The sequence below is a fragment of the Gordionus sp. m RMFG-2023 genome, chromosome 3, assembly GCF_954871325.1.
Source record: "Gordionus sp. m RMFG-2023 chromosome 3, tfGorSpeb1-WG-v2, whole genome shotgun sequence".
NCBI lineage: Eukaryota > Metazoa > Nematomorpha > Gordioida > Chordodea > Parachordodidae > Gordionus > Gordionus sp. m RMFG-2023.
In genome coordinates, this window is record NC_088777.1 from 18,980,217 (window position 1) to 19,000,791 (window position 20,575).

The 20,575-nt window shown below is 25.9% G+C and overlaps 1 protein-coding gene across 1 annotated transcript; it reads left to right on the top strand.

Moving 5' to 3' along the window:
* The first annotated feature begins 8,359 nt into the window (after nucleotides 1-8,359).
* Nucleotides 8,360-20,198, top strand: LOC135926784 (uncharacterized). The gene is made up of 8 exons (XM_065462716.1): nucleotides 8,360-8,363; nucleotides 8,670-9,004; nucleotides 9,053-9,211; nucleotides 9,275-9,502; nucleotides 9,556-9,737; nucleotides 9,781-10,001; nucleotides 19,889-19,970; nucleotides 20,129-20,198. Exons 1-8 carry the CDS (start codon nucleotides 8,360-8,362, stop codon nucleotides 20,196-20,198), a joined length of 1,281 nt encoding a protein of 426 aa, XP_065318788.1.
* The last annotated feature ends 377 nt before the right edge of the window (nucleotides 20,199-20,575 follow it).

Sequence of the window (20,575 nt, forward strand, 5' to 3'; positions counted from 1 at the left end):
ATATTATGAGATTTAAGTATTCTATTTCCAAGGAGTTGGATAACCGGGCATTATTCAATTAAAATGTAACAAGTTTTTTTAAACAACAAATGAAGGCGACGATAACAGAAGATACAAACTTTTGACTTATCTAAAAAATGCATAAATATAATTAGTACAGATTGATATGATTTAATTTTACCCTTAATATATAAGGCAAGCCATAATATATTATAAATTAAGGTTTAATCACATTATCTTATGAAATTTTTATGTTTAAATTTAATAGTTATGAAAATAATTTAAGGTGGTCTAATTTGATTTAGGGTATTATATTTTATTTAGCAAATTGATATAAAAATTTATATGCCATTGGGATTAAGTTTTTCACATTTATGGATATGGAAATTTTTAAAGCACAAATAATTTATATCGCGCGTTTTTTTATTTTGAAAATCCTGATTTCGCCAGAGTCATATTTAAGCTTGCACAATGTAAACATGAGTATTAACCCACTTAGACAGTTTTGGCAAAAATTGTTGCGCTTTTTAATATAAAATATCTACAAAAATAAAAATTTAGGGTAATGAGGTAGAGCCTAATTAACAAAAACGAAGGAATTCGCTATCTAGTTTTTATTATGTTACATGCTGGCAAAAGGAGAAGGAAAATTTTATAAAAAAAATTATTTATCAGGCCAAGGAAGTGAATTTATCTAAATCGGGACTAATTTTGGAAAAATAGGGTTCTAAGACATTTTTCAAAATAAGTGCTTATTTTTAAAAGGTGGTGCTAATGCACCCAAAGTATATAGCCAACGAGGCGTATGTATTGACTTTAAAATGTGTATTACAAACAATTAATAAAAATTATTTACAGATAATCGGGGCATTGGATCGGTTTTAGCATCCTATAGCCACCTAGAAGGCGATTTGCTAAATTAGCATACTCTATGCCTGGGTATGGAGTAGCTCCTAAAGTAATAATCTCCCATAATAATATACCAAATGACCATCTAAAATATATATTGTAAAAAATAAATATAATAAAAATATTCATTAGGATTGTCTATACTATAAATAAAATGCATAATCCAAATGAACCAACTTATATATAAATATACTTACACGTCACTCAAAGATGTATAAACATTGTGTATAAGAGATTCTGGAGCCATCCACTTTATCGGGACTTTGCCATTTGATTGCTTTAAATAAGTAGTTTTGTCATATATATCCCTAGCTAATCCAAAGTCGGATATTTTTACTACTTTATTCAAACACACCAGTATGTTTCTTGCCGCCAAATCTCTATGGATCATCCTTTTTGATGCTAAGAATTCCTACAAAATATTATTTAAATGTAAAATAAAATTTTAATATTAAAATGTACCATTCCAGTAGCTATTTGATGAGTGAATGACATAATATCTTTCATATCCAAATGACTTTCAGGTTTAGTTGAACCATTAGGACCCGGTATCATTCGATTTAAATCTAACAAAAATAATTTACAGGAAGAATAAATTATAAATATATAATGGTGTCAGAAGTGATAAGTTAAAATTATAAGACTGTTTTTTTTAAATAATATAAAATATATAGAGTATTGATAACATTCATGAAATCCTAAATTATAGTTAATTAGACCCGCAGGTCTAGCCTGTAAGAGTGGCTTGGAACGGGATGATGTGAATTTAAATATCCGAGACGTACTGTAATGATTTTTTAAAAATTAATTTAAGTAATATCAATCAACTAGTTGGAAGATCTTATAATAGCGTTTAATATTATAATAACTGTTTATATTATTTCCCTCATATAATTTGAAAAATTATTCAAAATAATTTAATTTTTAAAATCCCAGGCTGATCAAAGATAATAATAAAAATTCAGGCAAGACAAACTCGGACCAGAAAATTACATATTTTTAGAAAAATGTCTAATTTATAAAAAATAAAATACCTTCATTATCATCTGTAGTTGGTTTGATTGAACTATTACCATCTAAAGACATACCACTGTCCCCACTCATCTCAGAATATCTTGCCTTACGAACATGGTCATATTTAGTTGGTTTATCTGGTTTCAATTCCAAGTCATTAAAATATAAATAGGAACTAATATTTCCTCGATTGATATGCGTATTAATCTGATGTACATATTAATAAAAAATAATAATTACTATTATTAGTAATAATACCATTGACATTAATACTCAAAAAATTTATTTTTTATTCGAGAAATTAATTTCTGCAATTAATTAGTAAAAAATGATGTCTAATAATTATTAGATGTCTGGATAGGAGGAAATTAGAGGCCCATCCCTGATTGGAAAAATTTAACTTCACACTGGCATGAAATTCAAAATATAATTCTTCAATCAAGGATTTTTTATTTCGATCAAAATGAATTTTAAACCGATCTATTATATAAATTTCCAACTAATTGATACATTTTTAAAAATCGGCAGTGGCAGGTTTTAAACAAAAACTATTTTTAAGTGTGGTCCAACAGGCCTCTAATTATCATATCAGAAAAGACATCCAACTAAACGATATTAAATTAAATAATAATATAGAATTGTATACTCTTACATTGCTAAATTGTCGCAAGTATGAATACATGCTGCCCAATTCACAATACTCCATAACAGCTGCTAAAGAATGATTGCAGGAATAGCCAATGAGATTCACTATGTTGGGGTGGTCCCCTATAATAGCTAATGTCCAAATCTCTTCAAGAAAACTTCGCATATCGTCATCATTATGAAATTCTAATAATTTTTGAATACAAATGCAATTCTAACAATTTAATCGTATAAATGAGAATATCATACCTTTTAATATTTTTACTGCACAATCTATTTTACTTATACCAAAATCCGCTTTTATTTGTTTTATCGTCATCTTATTTTTGTTCATATCGTAATATAAATCCCCCTTGAAAACTTTACCAAAGGCTCCACATCCTATTTGCTGAGTCAAATTAATTTTTTCCCATGCTATATGCTTAACTGAATTTGAAAGATGGCACTCTTCACTAATAAGGGATTTGTACATAGAGCTTAGATTGGACCAATACTTTTCTACACTCTTGCTATTTATCAGTCGATTTTTGTCATTGGTTGTAAAATTGTAAAAAGGATTACTTTGCATTGGAAATATATCAACCTTTTATTATAAAAAATAATAGTTTGTATCTTTAAGCGGTGTTTATCTAATAAATATTTAAATAATAACTTTTATCTTGGAAAATAAATAGCTACAATATAAGTTTCTAAAGTAGTTATCTTAATTGAATGACTATTTTTATTTTTACACCCCCCCCTTATTGAAATTAACTGTAAAATAATTTTCTTTATCCTGAACATAAATCCATCTTATAGGCTATGATTACAATTTAGAAGTTTTTACAATAATTGCTTAAAGTAAAATGTTAAGGGAGCAAGTATTAAGCTTAGCACGAGAGGAAGATAATAGCGTAATATACGTGAATAAATAAATATTAAAAAAAAGTTGATTGACTTGTGATAAATAAAATAATAAATAAACGGGATGAATTTGTAAAAAAACAAATATATAAGCGCGAAAAGAGAAACAAACGATTATTATTATATTATATATTTTTTTATGTACGATATATATGTTATTGATTTTTATTGAAGAAAAAATAAAGGAAAAATAAAGAAATATAAAAAAGTAAAAAGTTGTTTGATATTTTAAAAATAAAGAAAAATAGAATAAAAAAATATATAAATAGGGTTAATTAACGAAAAATTAACATAAAATTCCTATGAAATATACCTTTTTATTTCTGCATCGTTTAGATGTTGAAATCCTGCATAACATATTTCTCTTCGTAATCCATAATCCGATAAATAGAACTAAAGCTGCGAACAAAGCTGCCATAAATATCAACACCTTATACAATAATCCATGAGCTATATAATATTTTTTTTTCAAATAGAATTGTTAGACGTGTACCAGTACAGCTATTTAGAGGTCTATAAAAGAAAATATTAAGCTGATATCAGCAGTCTCCGCTATCAGTCGATTGATTTTATAACATACTGGAAAGAGCATCAATAGTTAATAATAATAAACTAAAATATATAGTATATATCAAATACCTTTTTCCGGGTCCCTGATTATAATTAATTTTTTTTTTCACCCATTATTATGTCAAAGATGGACTAATTTGATATATCGGATAGGCCAATTTAAAATATCGAGAATGATTGGGCCTATCTGATATAAAAATAATAGAAAAGTATGTATTCCTAATAATTGTGTTTTTTTTAAAAAAATATATAAATTTTTACTTTGAATTTGTCTCTTATGTTTTATCATCTCCAATATTTGACCTTCAAATTTGAGTTCGGGCGTGCGAAAGCATTTTGAAAATTGGCTTTGCCCTCCCATAGATACTAGAATAAATTCTACGCAGTAGCTTGAATTTGAGTCCAATGCGTCCAGACTGTAACTCGTCAAATTCTTGATCATTATTTTATACATATAAGACATATATACTCAAATATAGAAAATATAAATGGTAAGTTAATTGCCTTGCTTTTAAATTAGAGCTTTACATTTTTGAAGTAGCAATATAGTTTATATAAAGCAAAAATTCAATACTAGGTTATTATTCTTTAAAGTATTGCAACAGTTTAGTTAACTGTGATAAATAAATATTCCCGAAATTTGTATTTAAAATTTTTTCCTAATATATAGTATTTTATAATAACAAAATATCATCTTTAAATTATAAATATCCTTTTATATGATTGTTTTATATATAGTTTAAAAACCTAATTATATTTTTGAATTATTTTTTACCCCATAAATATTTCTGATAATTGAGTTTTCAATATTATCATCAAATACCATATCCATGTTTTCGAGTTTCAAAGTGATTTTTTTAATTTTATTATTATTATTTATGTTGCCGGGTATGTCCCAATTCATAAATAGTGTAACTAATCCTTGAGTTGTTTTTAGGATCATAGGAATGGTACCATTGGAATTTATAATTTTATAGGTCTTTGCTGGATTTAAATTGGACTTTTGATTGAAGAAAAATTGAAGATTTATATTGGTGATGGCAGGAGCTTAATTTAAAATATTACAAAATTATAGATGTCTGAAAAACTGGGTACTTAATAAAATCTTTAGTGTAACGTCTATGTATTAATTTTTCTACAGTTTCAAAAGAATATTTTTCACAAAATAGGTTTGTATGAGCCTCCATCTCATAGCAAAAACTGGGTCCAATAAAGTTGCTAATACTTATATAAATGATAATAGGATTTCTTTAAGAACTAATATCTAAAGACCAATAAAAAGAATAAAATAGAATTGAGTCGGGTTGTATTATTTAAAAAAAGACTAGTTACTTACCACATCTGTCAAAATCGTAAAAAGTTAGAGTGAGGCATGAAGGAGTATTCATTTTAAATTGAAATGGTAGGCTTTCCTCTCTCCAATCCCTAGAATTGGAACGACCTTCCATCATATACGAAGCACCGTAACTTAAATTGTTCAATATCATCGTTTTTTGCCCGGGCTATTTTTGTGTCAAATAAATAAGTAATGATAAAAAGTTGTGCATTTCTGTCCTTGTGAAAACTACTACTAAAATGTTTTTATAAAAGTGTAATAATAAATTAATTAACATGACCAAAAATCAGAGTTGTTAAAGTAGTAGCGCGCTAACTTTTTTGGTAGCTATAGCTAATAGCGCGCTCTTTTTTCTAATTATATTTTTTAGCGCACTCCTTTTTTTGAAAGTAGCTTAGTAGCGTGCTACTTGGGTACATTTTAAAAATATAATGGATTTAACTATAAACATTAAAATATAAATATAATATCATAATTAATTATAATTTTTTAATTTATTATTTAATATTGAAATTTATATTTTCAATTTGTATTAAAAATCTAAATCATCTGGTGCAAATTATTTAATTTCATTGCAAATGGATATACAAATCGATGTAAGTGAGTCAGTCAATTATGATATTAATGAAATGTAGGGCACCCTAGAAAAAAATGTTCTTGATAACAATAATACAAATATTCCATTTCAAAATTTGAAAACATTTTCAAATTAATGTAAAAACAAAAATAGTCTACAATGTTCAAACTGTAAAAAGAATTATCCTCAAATAAATCTAATAGATATAACAAGGTAATTGTCATTTTTTACTATTTTGTAAGAATGTTCATGTCAAAAGTTTTATAGAGATAGAAAATCATCTTAATAATTTTGTTATAGGGGAGACTACATCCAAAAAGTCCAATTCAATTCAGGCTAAATTGATTAATAATATTGCACATGCCAATATTTCTCAGAAACAGGCTGATAAAATTATTGTCTATTTTATAATGATACAGCTCAGCCAATATCATTGGTTGATAATCCATCATTTACTACTTAGAACCATAAAAACGACTTCCATTGATAATTTTTTTGAAATAAAGGATATTAATATAATAGAAAATCCTTTAGATGCGTTTTTTAAATCTAAAAATACAAATGAGTATTTTTATTATTTTTTCTTATATTAAAAATATGTATATAGAATTAAATACTGCCTTGCGCTCAAGCGTTAGAGATTATTTAGTAAGGCGAAATTTATACTCGTTCTAGACTTTGGGATGATAGATAGAAATGATTTTATTAATAAAATGCATAAAAATAAATATTATTCTAAATTGTTATTTTTATTACATAAATTAAGGTCTTTTTGCATAAAATTTTTTATAATCCTAACTATATTTAAATATTTATAAATGTTGATTTTTATGTATTATATACTATGCAATTACATTATAAGCAAAAAATAAAACAAATTTATTTCTAAATATTTTTTATAAAAAGTAGCCAAAGCTACTTTTAAAAAATAGTAGTTAATAAGCGCGTTACTTTTTTTGACAAATAGTGATAGTGGTAACGCGCTACTTTTAAAAGTAGGGTTTAACAACTCTGCCAAAAAAATTAAAAAGGACTTGATGTGCAATGTCCCTCATTCATAGTCAGCGCGAATTCGCCTGTTAATTATATAAAATACGCTTAATGTTTGATGCCACTGGTTATGCGTGTAAGTTTTTTTATCTTACTATTTCAATCCTCTGGCTTTTGTAATCGTTGGAATTTTTGAGGTGATTTTGAGGGTACCAGAAAAACGTGTAATAGCAACTTTTATATTTCGAAGATTTCCAGGTCACCACTGCGTCCACAGTTAAATTACTGCGATATATATAATTTAGAATCTTAAGATCTTTTGGAGGCCCAAGTTCTACCTCATTTTGGGACGAATTTGACTCTGTAATAAAATGGTAGAGAATAATTGTAATTTGATATCAAATATTAATATGTATATTGTTGCTTGAATATTAGTGGAGATCGGAACTTTTTTTTCAAAATTGTATATAACTTCCTATTTTATATCTTGGGAGTGGTAAATATCAATAGACAAGTAAAATTAATATAATATTAGTGGGCACTATAACAATAAATTATTTTTTAAATTTCCTTTTTTAGTAAAAGTATTGATTTTGCCCAACAAACTCTAGATTACCATTTATTCAGATTGATGATTATAGAATAATTTTGATATGTTGTTTAAATTATATATATATACAATTAAATTAGCCATCATAATAATATATAAATTAAAACATAACTAAAATACTTGGTTGTTGTCTTATTATAATATCTAGTAGTAAAGGTCAACGGTCCGGTCCTATCGGTCTTAGACCAGGACCGGACCGATCTTTTTGTTGAGGACCGTGGTCCGGACCGGTCTTTTTATTTTTTACTGTCCGAACATTAATATTTATTACTATTCAATTAATATAATTTTTTTGTATATTTTATTTTATGATATTTTTCTAGAGGAGTTATTTTAGATTTTGTTAATTTTTTTTTACAATATGAAAATTATAAGTTTGTCCAAGAAACATTTTACTTATAGTCCTAATAAAAAACATAGATTATGTGTTCACTGTAATACCAAATTTAACATATCGTCAGCAACAAGTAACAAAATAATTGTTTATAATTTTTTAAGCAAATCAAAATAAGCAGTATTATTATTAAAATATTTTGGTTATTATTTATATATCTATTTTTTCTTAAGAAACTGTCTGAATAATTCATTGTCAAAATAATTTAACCTTATTCTTAATAAAATAATTAGGTACCTTAAGCAGACATTTGATAAAATATAAAATTTATACTTCTAATAATGAAAATGAAAATATTTCAAAAACACAATCTACTCTTAATTTAAATATGTCCTCCACAAGTACAAAATCACTTTCTTCAATACCATTGGATAAATTCTAAACAGATCATATGAACCAACTCATTATAAAATGGGTAATAATGGACTCTCTGCCAAAGAAGACTTTTGAAAATTCAGGTCTTCATAATTTAATCAAATATTTGAACTCAACTGCTACAATTTGAAAAATTTTTATACGGCTAATTTTGAGAAACTAAGAAATTCTCTAAAAGATATTTTAAATAAAAATAATTCTTTAATAAGCTTTACCACAGATATGTGGAGCAATATAAATAAAATTTCATTTATAGCCTTTACTGCACACTATATTGATTTTTCTTTTACATTAAAAAATATTTTACTTGATATAAATCATATCCCATTTCCTCATACTTCTGAAGAAATATCCTTAGCTATAAAAGAAGTAATTGATTTATATCAATTGGAGGAGAATATACTGGCCTGTACTGCAGATAATGCCAATAACATCCTAAAAAGCATGGATATTTTGCAGAATATTTATAAGGAACAAAAATTTAAAGGCTTTAGATGCTGTGCCCATATTCTAAACCTAATATCTCAGGAAGGTTTATCATATATTACAACTATCCTAGAAAAGTGTAGAGACATAGCCTTTTCTATAAATAAATCAAATCAAGCATATGTACAAATATGTGAAAATAAGGGTATTACAAAATTTAAAATCCCTTCTGATATCCCTATTAGATGGAATGAGGTTTTTACATTTTTATCCAATTATTTTTAAAAAATATTTAATTTTTAGAACATGGATGCTATAGAAGAAGTACTTTTTTTGAATTACAAACAATTTAAAGGGGTTTTCTTTACTGTGTGTGAAAAAGAAGACCTTAAAGAGGCTGTAGATTTTCTAAGGCCCTTCTATAAAACCACACTTGATTTATCAGGATCCAAATATCCTACAGTTAGGATTTCCATGTTATATATGGAGAATATAAATAATAAAATTTTAAATAATATAAAAAAGGATAATAACAATACAAGAAAAGAAATTCTTAATAACATGCTGGATAAAATGCAGAAATATCTCAAAGAATTATTTTGCTATGAATCATATGTCTCAACATTATTGGATCCGAGATTAAAACAAGTTTACATGCCTAATACTCTTAATAGAATTGAGTATATGACCAAATTTTCAAAATATTTAAGGAAAATAGAAAATAAAAAAAATACAGGAATAACGGATTCTCAGGTATATTTTTAATATTTATTTATTAAATCCTAATTTTCAAACATTTGTGCCAGGAAGAAATCAATCAATTTAGTTTTTTAGAAAGAATTTTATCCCAAAAAAGAAATTCAGAAGGGGATTATATATCGGCAGAAATCATTGAAAAAAATATATCAGAACTTCACACCTATTTGAATGAACCTCTTGTTTCATTAAAGGATGACATATTAGTATGGTGGAAAGCCAATAGTGAAAGGTCTTTTATATTTTTTATATACTCAATATAGTTTATTATATAGATTTCCAGTTTTCTCATTAGCAGCTAGAAATTTTTTAGCAATTCAAGCAACATCTGTCCTCTGTGAACAAATATTTTCGAAAGCAGGAGATCTTGTCACTAAAAAAAGGAATAGGCTTTCAAACAAAACAATACAAGCTTTGATGTGTATGGGCTCTTGGTTAAAGAATGGAATGGATCTTCCGCCTCCATTAAGTCCCTCTTCTAATTCCTTCCAAGGAAGTTCTACAAACAAAGACATTAGCATTTATTTAAATTAAATATTTGTATTAATTATTATAATATTCATAATTAATTTTATATTGTTTATATAATACTCTTATATTAAATAAAATGATAAAACAAATTAAATTAGGTTAAAAAAAATATGTTTTTTATTTAAAACCACGGTCTGGATCGATCTTTTTCCGGACCGTGGTCCGGTCCGAGGGTATCGGTCCAGTCCGGACCAAAGACCGGGCCGTGACCTTCACTAATATCTAGTGAAATTTGATGTAAGTAATCCACAAAATAGCCAAAAAGAAATTTTAAATTTAAAACAATATTTTATAAAAAGACCCACACAAGCACTAGGTTTACTAATCATAATTATAAATATCTAAACACCATAAGTATCTGTAAAACTGTTTAAATTATAAAAGAGGGTTCAAAATTTGCTATAAAGTTAAATTGTATATTAGTATAATTTAAATTTAATATAATTCATAATCTTGTCATGCAAAAACTCTTTTTGGGGAGTGCATTTGTTAAATATATATATACTCATTGCAATCTCTAATTTTTTTTGATAAATTATACTCGAAAAAGATAATAAACGAGCAATGTCTCTATAAATACATCACAAAATGTGACCTTATATGAAAATAATTAAAGAAATATAAATATGAAAACTCAACATAAATTTTAAGTCTTATCATTTCCATTAACATATAAATAGAAAAATTAAAAAATATTTTTTTATATAATTATAAGAAATAAAAAATATGTACCCATTTAATATCAATAATTAGGCCTTAAATCTAAAAATCTTTATGCACCAACAAAAGCATATAAATCCAATTCCAGGTTTTATTTGCCCCCCCCCACCCCCACTTCGCACCTCCTTTCTCAGCTATTTAACATAAGGCTCCTACTTCTTTAATATTAATAGCTCAAATTCAATTTGACTAATTCTATTTAAATTTATTTTAGCCATCAAATTTTGATAAGATAAAACGCATTTATTAAAGTTATAGACTTTTTGGGAACAATATTCTATGAGTTTAAAATATGAATGGAATATTGTAAAATATATGATGACAAAAAATCGCCAACCCGCCTATTAAGGCTAATGATTGACACAGTTTAGGCATCGTATCTTTTTTTACAAAATATTAATGCTTTTTTAAATTTTATTTACAAAATAATATATTTATAAGTCATTTTTATATTGAATTATTTTTATACTACTTTAAAAATTATTGCCATTTATAGAAAATTAAAACTATTTCCTCTGTATTAATAAAATATTAAATAAAAATTTTAAAAATCATATCAATAAAGGATAAATATTTCTGATATTATTTTATTATTTTAAATAATAAATATTTCCAAAGAGTCAGGTCCGGCCCTTAAAATATTGCATAATATCCGGCCTTTCCCGTTAAATTATTTTGTACAAATTTTCAGGTGATCACAATTTTATTGTCTATATCTATCTATTATAATTTTTTTTTCCTCAGCGCCCGGCCCTGACTTTGTAGACCTCTGATGGACACTACTAAAATCTATAAAAATTTATGGCTAAGGTTCAAACGATTATATAAATCTCATTGAATGAGAAGATTTTTATTTTTTTATAGTTTAAACTTAATATTGTATATAACCTTTCGCTAGGAATATTGGCTTCGACTCCCGAGATTTGTCCAAAATACCTTCGACTGAAATCGGTGTAATACGAAAGACATATGAATAACCTGGTTTAAGGTCAATTTTAATCTTTTTGACCAAAATCTATTGAATAAAATTATTTTTATAAAATCCTAATACATAAATATTTAATTGCAATTTTTCTAGTGGAGTAACAGCAATTGTAAGGTAATCAAATATCAAAGGCACGAGCCCAGCTTGGCCAAGATGTGGTGGTAATTAGGCCATTGTTATTTAATCATTTGGTTTTTTATAATATATTAGAGGGAAAGTCTAACGATAAAATTTAGACGTCTAAATTTTAATTTTCTTATAAAAATGAATCGAATTCAACTAATATTTATATTCAAAATAACTACTTTTCCAAGTAAAAGCCATTCTTCGACTTCATAACTTGCATTCGTAACTGAATGATTCTCCTTTTTAATTATGCCCATTTCGATAACATAATATAGGAACTTGATTGGTGTTGCTCGATTCACATCGCTGCTTTCTTGATCTAGCCACCCTAAATAAACAGTGTAGAGTATTCTAGTATCCATGTGGCGTTTTTGTGAGGTTAGTTTTATATCGTTCCTTTTAGCATACCTATCAAAATACCTATCTACACACAAAATCTCGGGATCTTTAAAATTCCTGCCATTCCATGATTCAATTGTCGATATTTTTCCTAAATTAATTTAAGAAATCTATTAGATTTATATTAGAGCTAATTAGTGAATTAAATATTCTAATTTAGTATATTTACTATTTATAAAACATTCATCTTATCTAATCTTAGCACATGTGGTAAAACTACATGCAAAATTTTAAAAGAGGATTCATGATCTCTATTGATCTGATAACTATTAAGCGAAATGAAATGTATGGGTTAGAGGACTGGGAGACAGGTAATATCTTAAATGAGATACTTTCTTCTAAACCAAGGAGTAGTTGTAAGGTCATCAGGTATTTTGCCATCAGATAATAAGTGATCGGTTCAAGGTGATTTGGATAGTTAGCCAAACCCAATATTTAATCTCCCAATTAAAGTCAGAGAAATGGATATTAAGAAATTCTTCCAGAAAGTTTTTGATTAATATCTAAAGAGGAAAGGAAACAGAATTTTAAAAACAAAGTAAATGCCCCTAATATATATAAAATTTACAAACCATGGCGATTTCCTTATCAAATACAAGGATTGGGCCCTTATTTAGCAGCATAGCTTTCAGTTTGGTTATGAGAAAAGTTACTTTCTCTAGGCTATTTATTATGAGAATAGTACTATTCAATGGAGATCCTAATAAGGATCATGACTCCCTATCGATAATTTTAACGCTTTTAAAATTGTCAGTTGGGCATCTGTTTAAAAAACACATCTGAGTTTATCTTTATTAAATTCAAGACCTAAAGCTTTGGATGTCTTTTTTATAAATTCAATAACAAACTTGAACATGCACCAGATAAAATGTCGTCGTACAGGTATCAAAGGTTGTTTAAATTAATAAAAAAAATAAGAATTTTAAGGACAAACTTTGATTTGACTGAGGCTCGCTGGCAATATATTGCATAAAGCGGCATGAATTTTTGCAAGCATGATTGCTCTATTTTTTTAAAAAAGAGTTAATTTTAAAATAAATAAAATAATTATGATTAATTATAAAATAACTTATATAATGATCAATTAACGCTTACACAAATATCCACACATTCTAACAGATTTGTAAAATATGTATTGCACGGAAGCAGGCACTTTTAAAAAATATATATAATTATATATGAGCATATAAGTAGTGATTTATTAATATATTAAATAATTATTAAAATAAATAAAAATATATGTATTTGATTATATGTATCTTATCTGCCAATGTTGTAAAATAAATATGTATCATAAAAAATAAAATTTATTAAAACTAGAAAGGTTCTTTTATAATAAATACAACCTCCAATCAATTTTATATCAATTTTATATAGTGCCTATAAATCGAGACATTTTCGTTTTGAGTTAAATATTAAATAATGAATTTTAAAGAGTAATGTGAAAATGAGTAAATGTTTATTTTTCCTTTAAGAACCAAAATAGTTTGTGTGTATTTTTTAATGTATTATTTTTCGCATTTTTTTAAATATCATTACAAATTAAATAACGAAGCGTTTTTTATAAAAACAATCGTATTTAGTGATAATTTATGACCGAACCTAAACTTTTAAAAATAATCATAAAATTAAAATTCATAATTATTGATTTCTAAGTTACAAATATCTTACAAACTATAAAAGGCTATATTGGTGTTTTAAGATATTGGTATATTTAAATTTAAAAAAATATATTGAATAGATGAAATCTAATATAAATAAATTTGTTACAGGTCTAAAATGGCCGGCAATATATTTGAAGCAATAAAATCTAGTGTGGATAATATTTTTTACCAATTTAAAATGACCGCCAATATATTTGTAGTGATGAAATCTATAATGAATAAATATTTTGCAAATCTAAAATGACCACCTATATAATTATAAAACATAATTTATTTTTACATATCTAATATTGCCGCCAATATTATCAAGTGAAGAAATTATAAAATCACAATAATGTTCTATAGACATCAGAAACCTGCAGCGGCACCATTTGCACGACCCGGCCCAGATAATTTTTTCGCCCCGCCTGGTTAAAGATTTTCTATTTCAGACCCGGTCCGGCACGGATTAAATAAAAGTTTTCAGGCCGGGCCCGGACTTAAAAAAAAAATGTTTTCAGGCCTGGCCCGGATTTTTTTATAATATATTCTCTTTTTAATTCTTATAGCTACTATTGGCGATTTAAAACATTTGGTTTTAAAATATACGGCCCGATCCGGATATTTTAAAAAAAATTTCAGGCCCTGGCCTGGGTGTATTTAAAAAATTAAAATAAGGGGCCGGGCCTGCAGGTCTCGGATAGATATTATGGGTTAATTCATTTAATCTTATATTTTTATATAAAATAAAAGGTTAATATTTTAAAAATATTATTAGGAAAAATTAAAAAGATAAACAATTTTATTACAAATTATATATATTGCAGATCTGCAAATCACGGACCGGCCGGAGCCCGGTCTAAATGGGTTTCGAGCCGGGTTCTATTTAAAAATCAATTTCCGTTTGGACTGGGTCGGCACGGATTGGCTTAAATTCTTAAATATAATATCATTAAATTTTGTCAAATAAATGTATATATTTTAAAATTCTTGCAAGAAACAAGGTGCTAATATTTTTTATTTGAAAAATGTCTTTTTACAATCAAAGAAATATTAAAATTTTTCTATAATTAAATAAATTCGAGTGGGGCCGAGCGGACAAATAATTTTTATTTAGGGTGCTTTTAGGGACAAATGAAAAAGTATTTGTTCGAGATCGGACCGGGCCTGAAAAGTTAGGCCCTATGCAGATCACTAATATATATTGCACTAAGAATAAGAATATCACTAAAATGTAGCATGAAATAGAAAAACGGTGTAAAAATTTATATAAAAAATACAAAATTATTCCAATAATCCAGGCGCGTAACAAAGAGGAATGAAGGGAGGTGAGATCCTTCCCCATTCAGCATCACAAATTTGACTGTTTTCGTAAATATAATTTTAAACTGATAAAAAAATTACCCCTGCACACTCCTACCCTCCTCTCCACACTAATAAAGAAGAATTTGAGAGAAAAATTAGTAAAATGTAATAATTTTTTAAATTAACAAGTTATAATTTAAATTTTTCAGAAAAAGAGCTTTTTTATGAAAAAAAGAGAATCCCATATTAATTTTATAAAATTGAACCTACAATTAATTGACCTAAACATCTCCAATAAAATGTATGGGAAAAAACCACTTAATAGTGAAACCCCCCTTATCAAAATCCTAGATACGCCTATGTAATAATCATATTTCTTAAAAAATATCACTATAGTGATTCTACAATGGGTAGTGATTTCATTCCTACACTAGTAGAAATATAAATTAAAAAATCGAATTTGATAAAATATGTATTCCAGCTATACCAAAAATGAATTATTCGATATTTTAAGAATACGATTACAAAATTATTCTATTGGATTCGAGTAAGGAAAATATATTATGTCGAATAATTTTTTATCTATTATTCGATATAATTTGTAAATACTTGAAATTACTCTTAATTATTAACATGTTCCTTATGGAACTTATTTACAGTTTTTAGGCATTTTTTAAATTTTTAATAGTCTATTTTTGAAAATATTTTTTAAAAAATTTAATAATCTATTTTTGAAAATATTTTTTAAAAAATTTAATTAAATCGAATATACAATTATTTGATTCCAAAATATGAATCGAATACGAATAGTGGAAATATTCGATTAGTATTTTTGTAGGTATATTTCCAGCATGTGGGAAGTACTCACACTGTAAATTTCAAACATATTTGCTTAAAACTTTACAATTACTCTTTATATTAATTTTCATAATGTAAATAAAAACAAAAGTTTACGGCAAAATTGTTTGAAATTCAAAGTGTGGGTACTCTGCACATGCTATACATTTCCAATCAAATCTAATCATTTTAATCACCTTAATAATTTAAATTAGAGAGATTTCGAATACCTCCATAAACTCAGTATCCTAATGTCACATAATGAAGAAATAAAATAACAATGATCTAAATAAATTTAAAATTGAAATCACAAAAAAAAGGAATAATCTTTAAAAAAAAATTATTTTTTCTTATTTCTAATCCTGTGACATAATTTGGATTAAAAGAAAGCGATTACTGCCCCGATCTCCCTTAGCGCAAAAATTTTATGTTCTATAAACCATTGCATATGGTAAATAACGCACTGAAAAATTTCTAAAATACCTTAGAGAAAGGTATTCAAACCTATTTTTGAATTTCAAAAGGAATTTTAATTAATTTCGAAAAATATTTGTTTTTACCTGAAAACATGAATCACCTAGACATTTTAATTTGACGATTGCATCTCTTCGAATAATTATTTTTGTCTGATTGCGATACTTAAAAAAATAGATAAAATTACATCAATTTAACAGTAAAACTTTATAGTCCATTTGATTATTGAAGAACCAAAGAAAAAGATAGATATAAATATCCTTTATTTAAAAAAAATTTAAAATGCTCAGTCAGAAAAGGGGTATAATGATTTATTCCTTATCAGCTTTAAAGATTATAATAACTTTTAAAAATTTCTAATCCTTTTTTGATTTTAATTATGTTTGCCTACTCTGATTTTGAATCAGTAAATATAAAAGACCGGTCCGAAACGGGGTCTCCGAAAAAAGACCGAACTGGCAAGCTATTTGGTCCTGATCTAGGACCAATAAGGCAGATCGTCGATCTCAACTACTTTAAAATGGGTTCTTGACTATTTCTTTTAATTTAACTTATTCTTGCTCATTTTATTTATTTGAGCACAACATATTATAAACTTAACTACAAAATTTTAATTAATTTTATTTTAGTACGCCTGAATGATGAGGGGAAATTATGTATTAAAATTTACTTTTTCAAAGCAGTTTAGCTGGCATCGAGCTACGAAAACTGTATCTTCGAAGTTTCTGTGATGGAATGAATATATTGATTTGATTGATAATGCAAGATTAATCCAAAATAATAAAAATTTACAAAATATCATCATAAATATGAAAGTTTTGACCCACAATATAAGTAAGGTTTGAGCAGTATAAAAAAGATTAAAATGAGGTCTAAATAATTAAGAGATGAAAGAAACTAGTTTTTTTTAAAAAATATTAAAAACTATAGTTAATTCTTATTTATTTATGTATTATGAATAAATTCATGTAATAAAAAAATTCAATTATATATACTTATTACAACATGTTTTATTAATCGTATTGTACCCCAAAACAAAGGTACCGCAGCTTACCATTGTCTTCATCCCCTCAAGCTAAAAAGTACCATTTAAGAATTTATTGTTTGTCCCCAATTTTTACAATTGTAGTAATATATTTTTATATTTACCATTTATGTATGTAACACTGTAATGTTAATTAATTCTTTATTATATTATAAATATTTTAATTTTTACAGTGATTAGGGACTGATTATTTTTGGATTTAAAAATTATATTTGACCAAACGCTTTTATATCAAAAGAAAGGATGAAAGAAAAAAAAAGAAGATATTATGATATGAAGCATTAGCCTCAAGAGATTGCAAAGGAATACTTCCCCTACAATATAATTAGCATTCCTAAAAAAATTATTATTGAGCATCCCTAAAGTTGATTAAATATTTTAAACAAAACAATGGCAATTAAATTTTATACTATTTATATGACAACAAATAATTTTAAAAAAAGTAGCTTTTAAGCACCCCCGAATAAATTTTTTTTTAAATTAACTAATAAAATCATAAAATACTAGTTTCTTTCGTAAATTTCTTTCCAAGGCGATAGTAAGAAAGAAAACTATATTCTAAAAAATTGATAGGTGAATAAAATATTTTGATTATAAGAATTTTAAACCAGTATTCTTAGGATTACAGGAAGGAAGTTCGTCTTTATTTAATTTTAACCTTTCAAAAAATAAAAATTTTATACAGAAATAACAATTATAACGATGAAATAATGGTCTGGCGCCTACTTAACATTTGAATTACAAGTAAACAAAGTTTTTTGTTTCTTTGCAACTTTATACATAAACAAAGTTAAATATAATTATATATTTTATAGGTATGGTATATGTTATGAATAGAAATGCTAATGTTTTGAAGATTTTTTTTTATTTGGTCATTTTATTTGATTTGGCCATTTTTTTTTAAAGTTGTGATTTATTTATTAAAACTATTATATCTGTAAAATTGTAAAAATAAAAAATAATATAAAATTTAATAATTTTGAAAAACATAATTGGGTTCCTAAAAAGGAACAATAGTTAAATTTAAAAATTTTGATTTGTATGTTCAAGGAATAGGAATTCAAATGTTTGTCATTTAATTTTGTGAGCTAAATTTTTTAAAAAACTAAAAGTTATAGGAGTGAACTGTCCACGGTAGACGTTGCTAAGAATATAATATTAAACATACAATGAGAAAAAGAATTTGATAAAATTTTACTATCCTTTATAAATCTCCCTTAAGTTTTTTCTATTTAGAAAAAGAGGATAAATTAGTTATTTCAGTAAACTTAAAAGAATTCTATGCATTTTTATTTTAACAGGGTTGTTAATAGACCTATTATATTCACAAAGTAAATTTGCAATATTTTTAATGATTAAAATGATTTTCTAAAAAAAAGGGAAAAACGCTATCACATTTTATATAAGTATTAGTAAATTTTTTGTCAAATTATAAATTTATTTATCTTTATTTGATTAATATGCATATTTACAAGGTTAAAATATCTTTTAGAAATAAATTTCGTGAACTTTTCACTCAAAATTTTGCTTTACCATCAATTCGGCCTCTAATAAATCGAATGAGAGTGGAAATTTTTTCTCTAACTCTTATTCATTAAATTAATGATTCTCTATAAGTCCACATTGAAATGGGGAATTGAAAATACATAAAGAAAACTGGCAACATCAGTGGCACTGCCATTTTATCCTTTGATATTGAATCAATAATGATCAAGGGTTAAAGAGAAAAAAAATGTTTAGGTTCAAACTGTTTATAAAGTTTTTCTAATGGAAAATAATACTTATAAAATTTGAATAAAATTACTAGGGTTGGCATATCGGTCAATTGACCGGAGGAGTATTTGACCTGTCAAATACTATCAAATACTCTAAAATATTATTGGCGAATAAATATTTTGATATAATTAACTATTATGCATTAAAAGCATGTTTATCAATTATTAGGTTACAATTTATTTAAAAATATATTTGCATCATGAAGGAATCGAAAACAAAAAATTTTTTTTTAAAATAAATAAATATAATTTGCTAAGTCATGGTTTATTTTTTAATAAATTTAAATTTTCTTTAATATTTAGCCGAGTATAAATTATATTAATTCTCATTTATTTTACACTTGCTACATTTGAATTTATAAATTAAATTTCTTTTTAGTTTGTTCTGGTCAGATTTACAAAATAATTTATTCAATTCTGGTAAAAAGTTATATATTTTATATAATATTAAGCCAAATCATTGAAATAATTGTCGATAATTATAAAATAATTAAGATTAATAAACTTTACAATAACAAAATCTTTTATATTTAATATATTAAGAGATTATGGTCAAACCAAATCTTCAAGTTCGAAAACATTTTCAAGAAGTACGCGATGGTAAATCAGTTAAAGCGGTATGCAGGTTTTGCAAGAAGTTTTATATTACCCACTTTGATTGAATGGTAAAGCATTTAAGCAGCTCTACTATGTGCCCTGTCATAATTAAAGAAAAAATTTATTCAAATTCCAAAATATCAACCTCTACAAAAAATCACATAAATTTAATTTGTATACTTCTAGCTCTAACGAAGAATTGGGTGAAATTAGTGAGAATGATTATCAAATTGACTTGTTACTCAAGAAAATTTGATTCCATTATCTCTGAACCTTTCTTAATCACTGAAAATCCCTACATCCAAAATTTTTTTTAAAAAAAATACGTTCTATTTACATTTTACCCATACGAAGGCAGGGTTGGATATCTTCTAGACAAAGCGTCAGGAGATATGGGCGAGAATTGCAGATATAATAGATAACGCTCCACACTTATCAATTGTATCAGGTGGCTGGAGCAACATCAGAAAAGAGAGTATTATTAATTTTATGATGATGACGCCTGTTCCAATATTCTACTAATTTTCAAAAACTGAGGAAAATCGCCAAACGACAGATTATATTGTTCAGGAATTTAAAAATGTAATTCATGAATTGAATCCGGTAAAAGTATATTCTTTAGTTACTGATAAT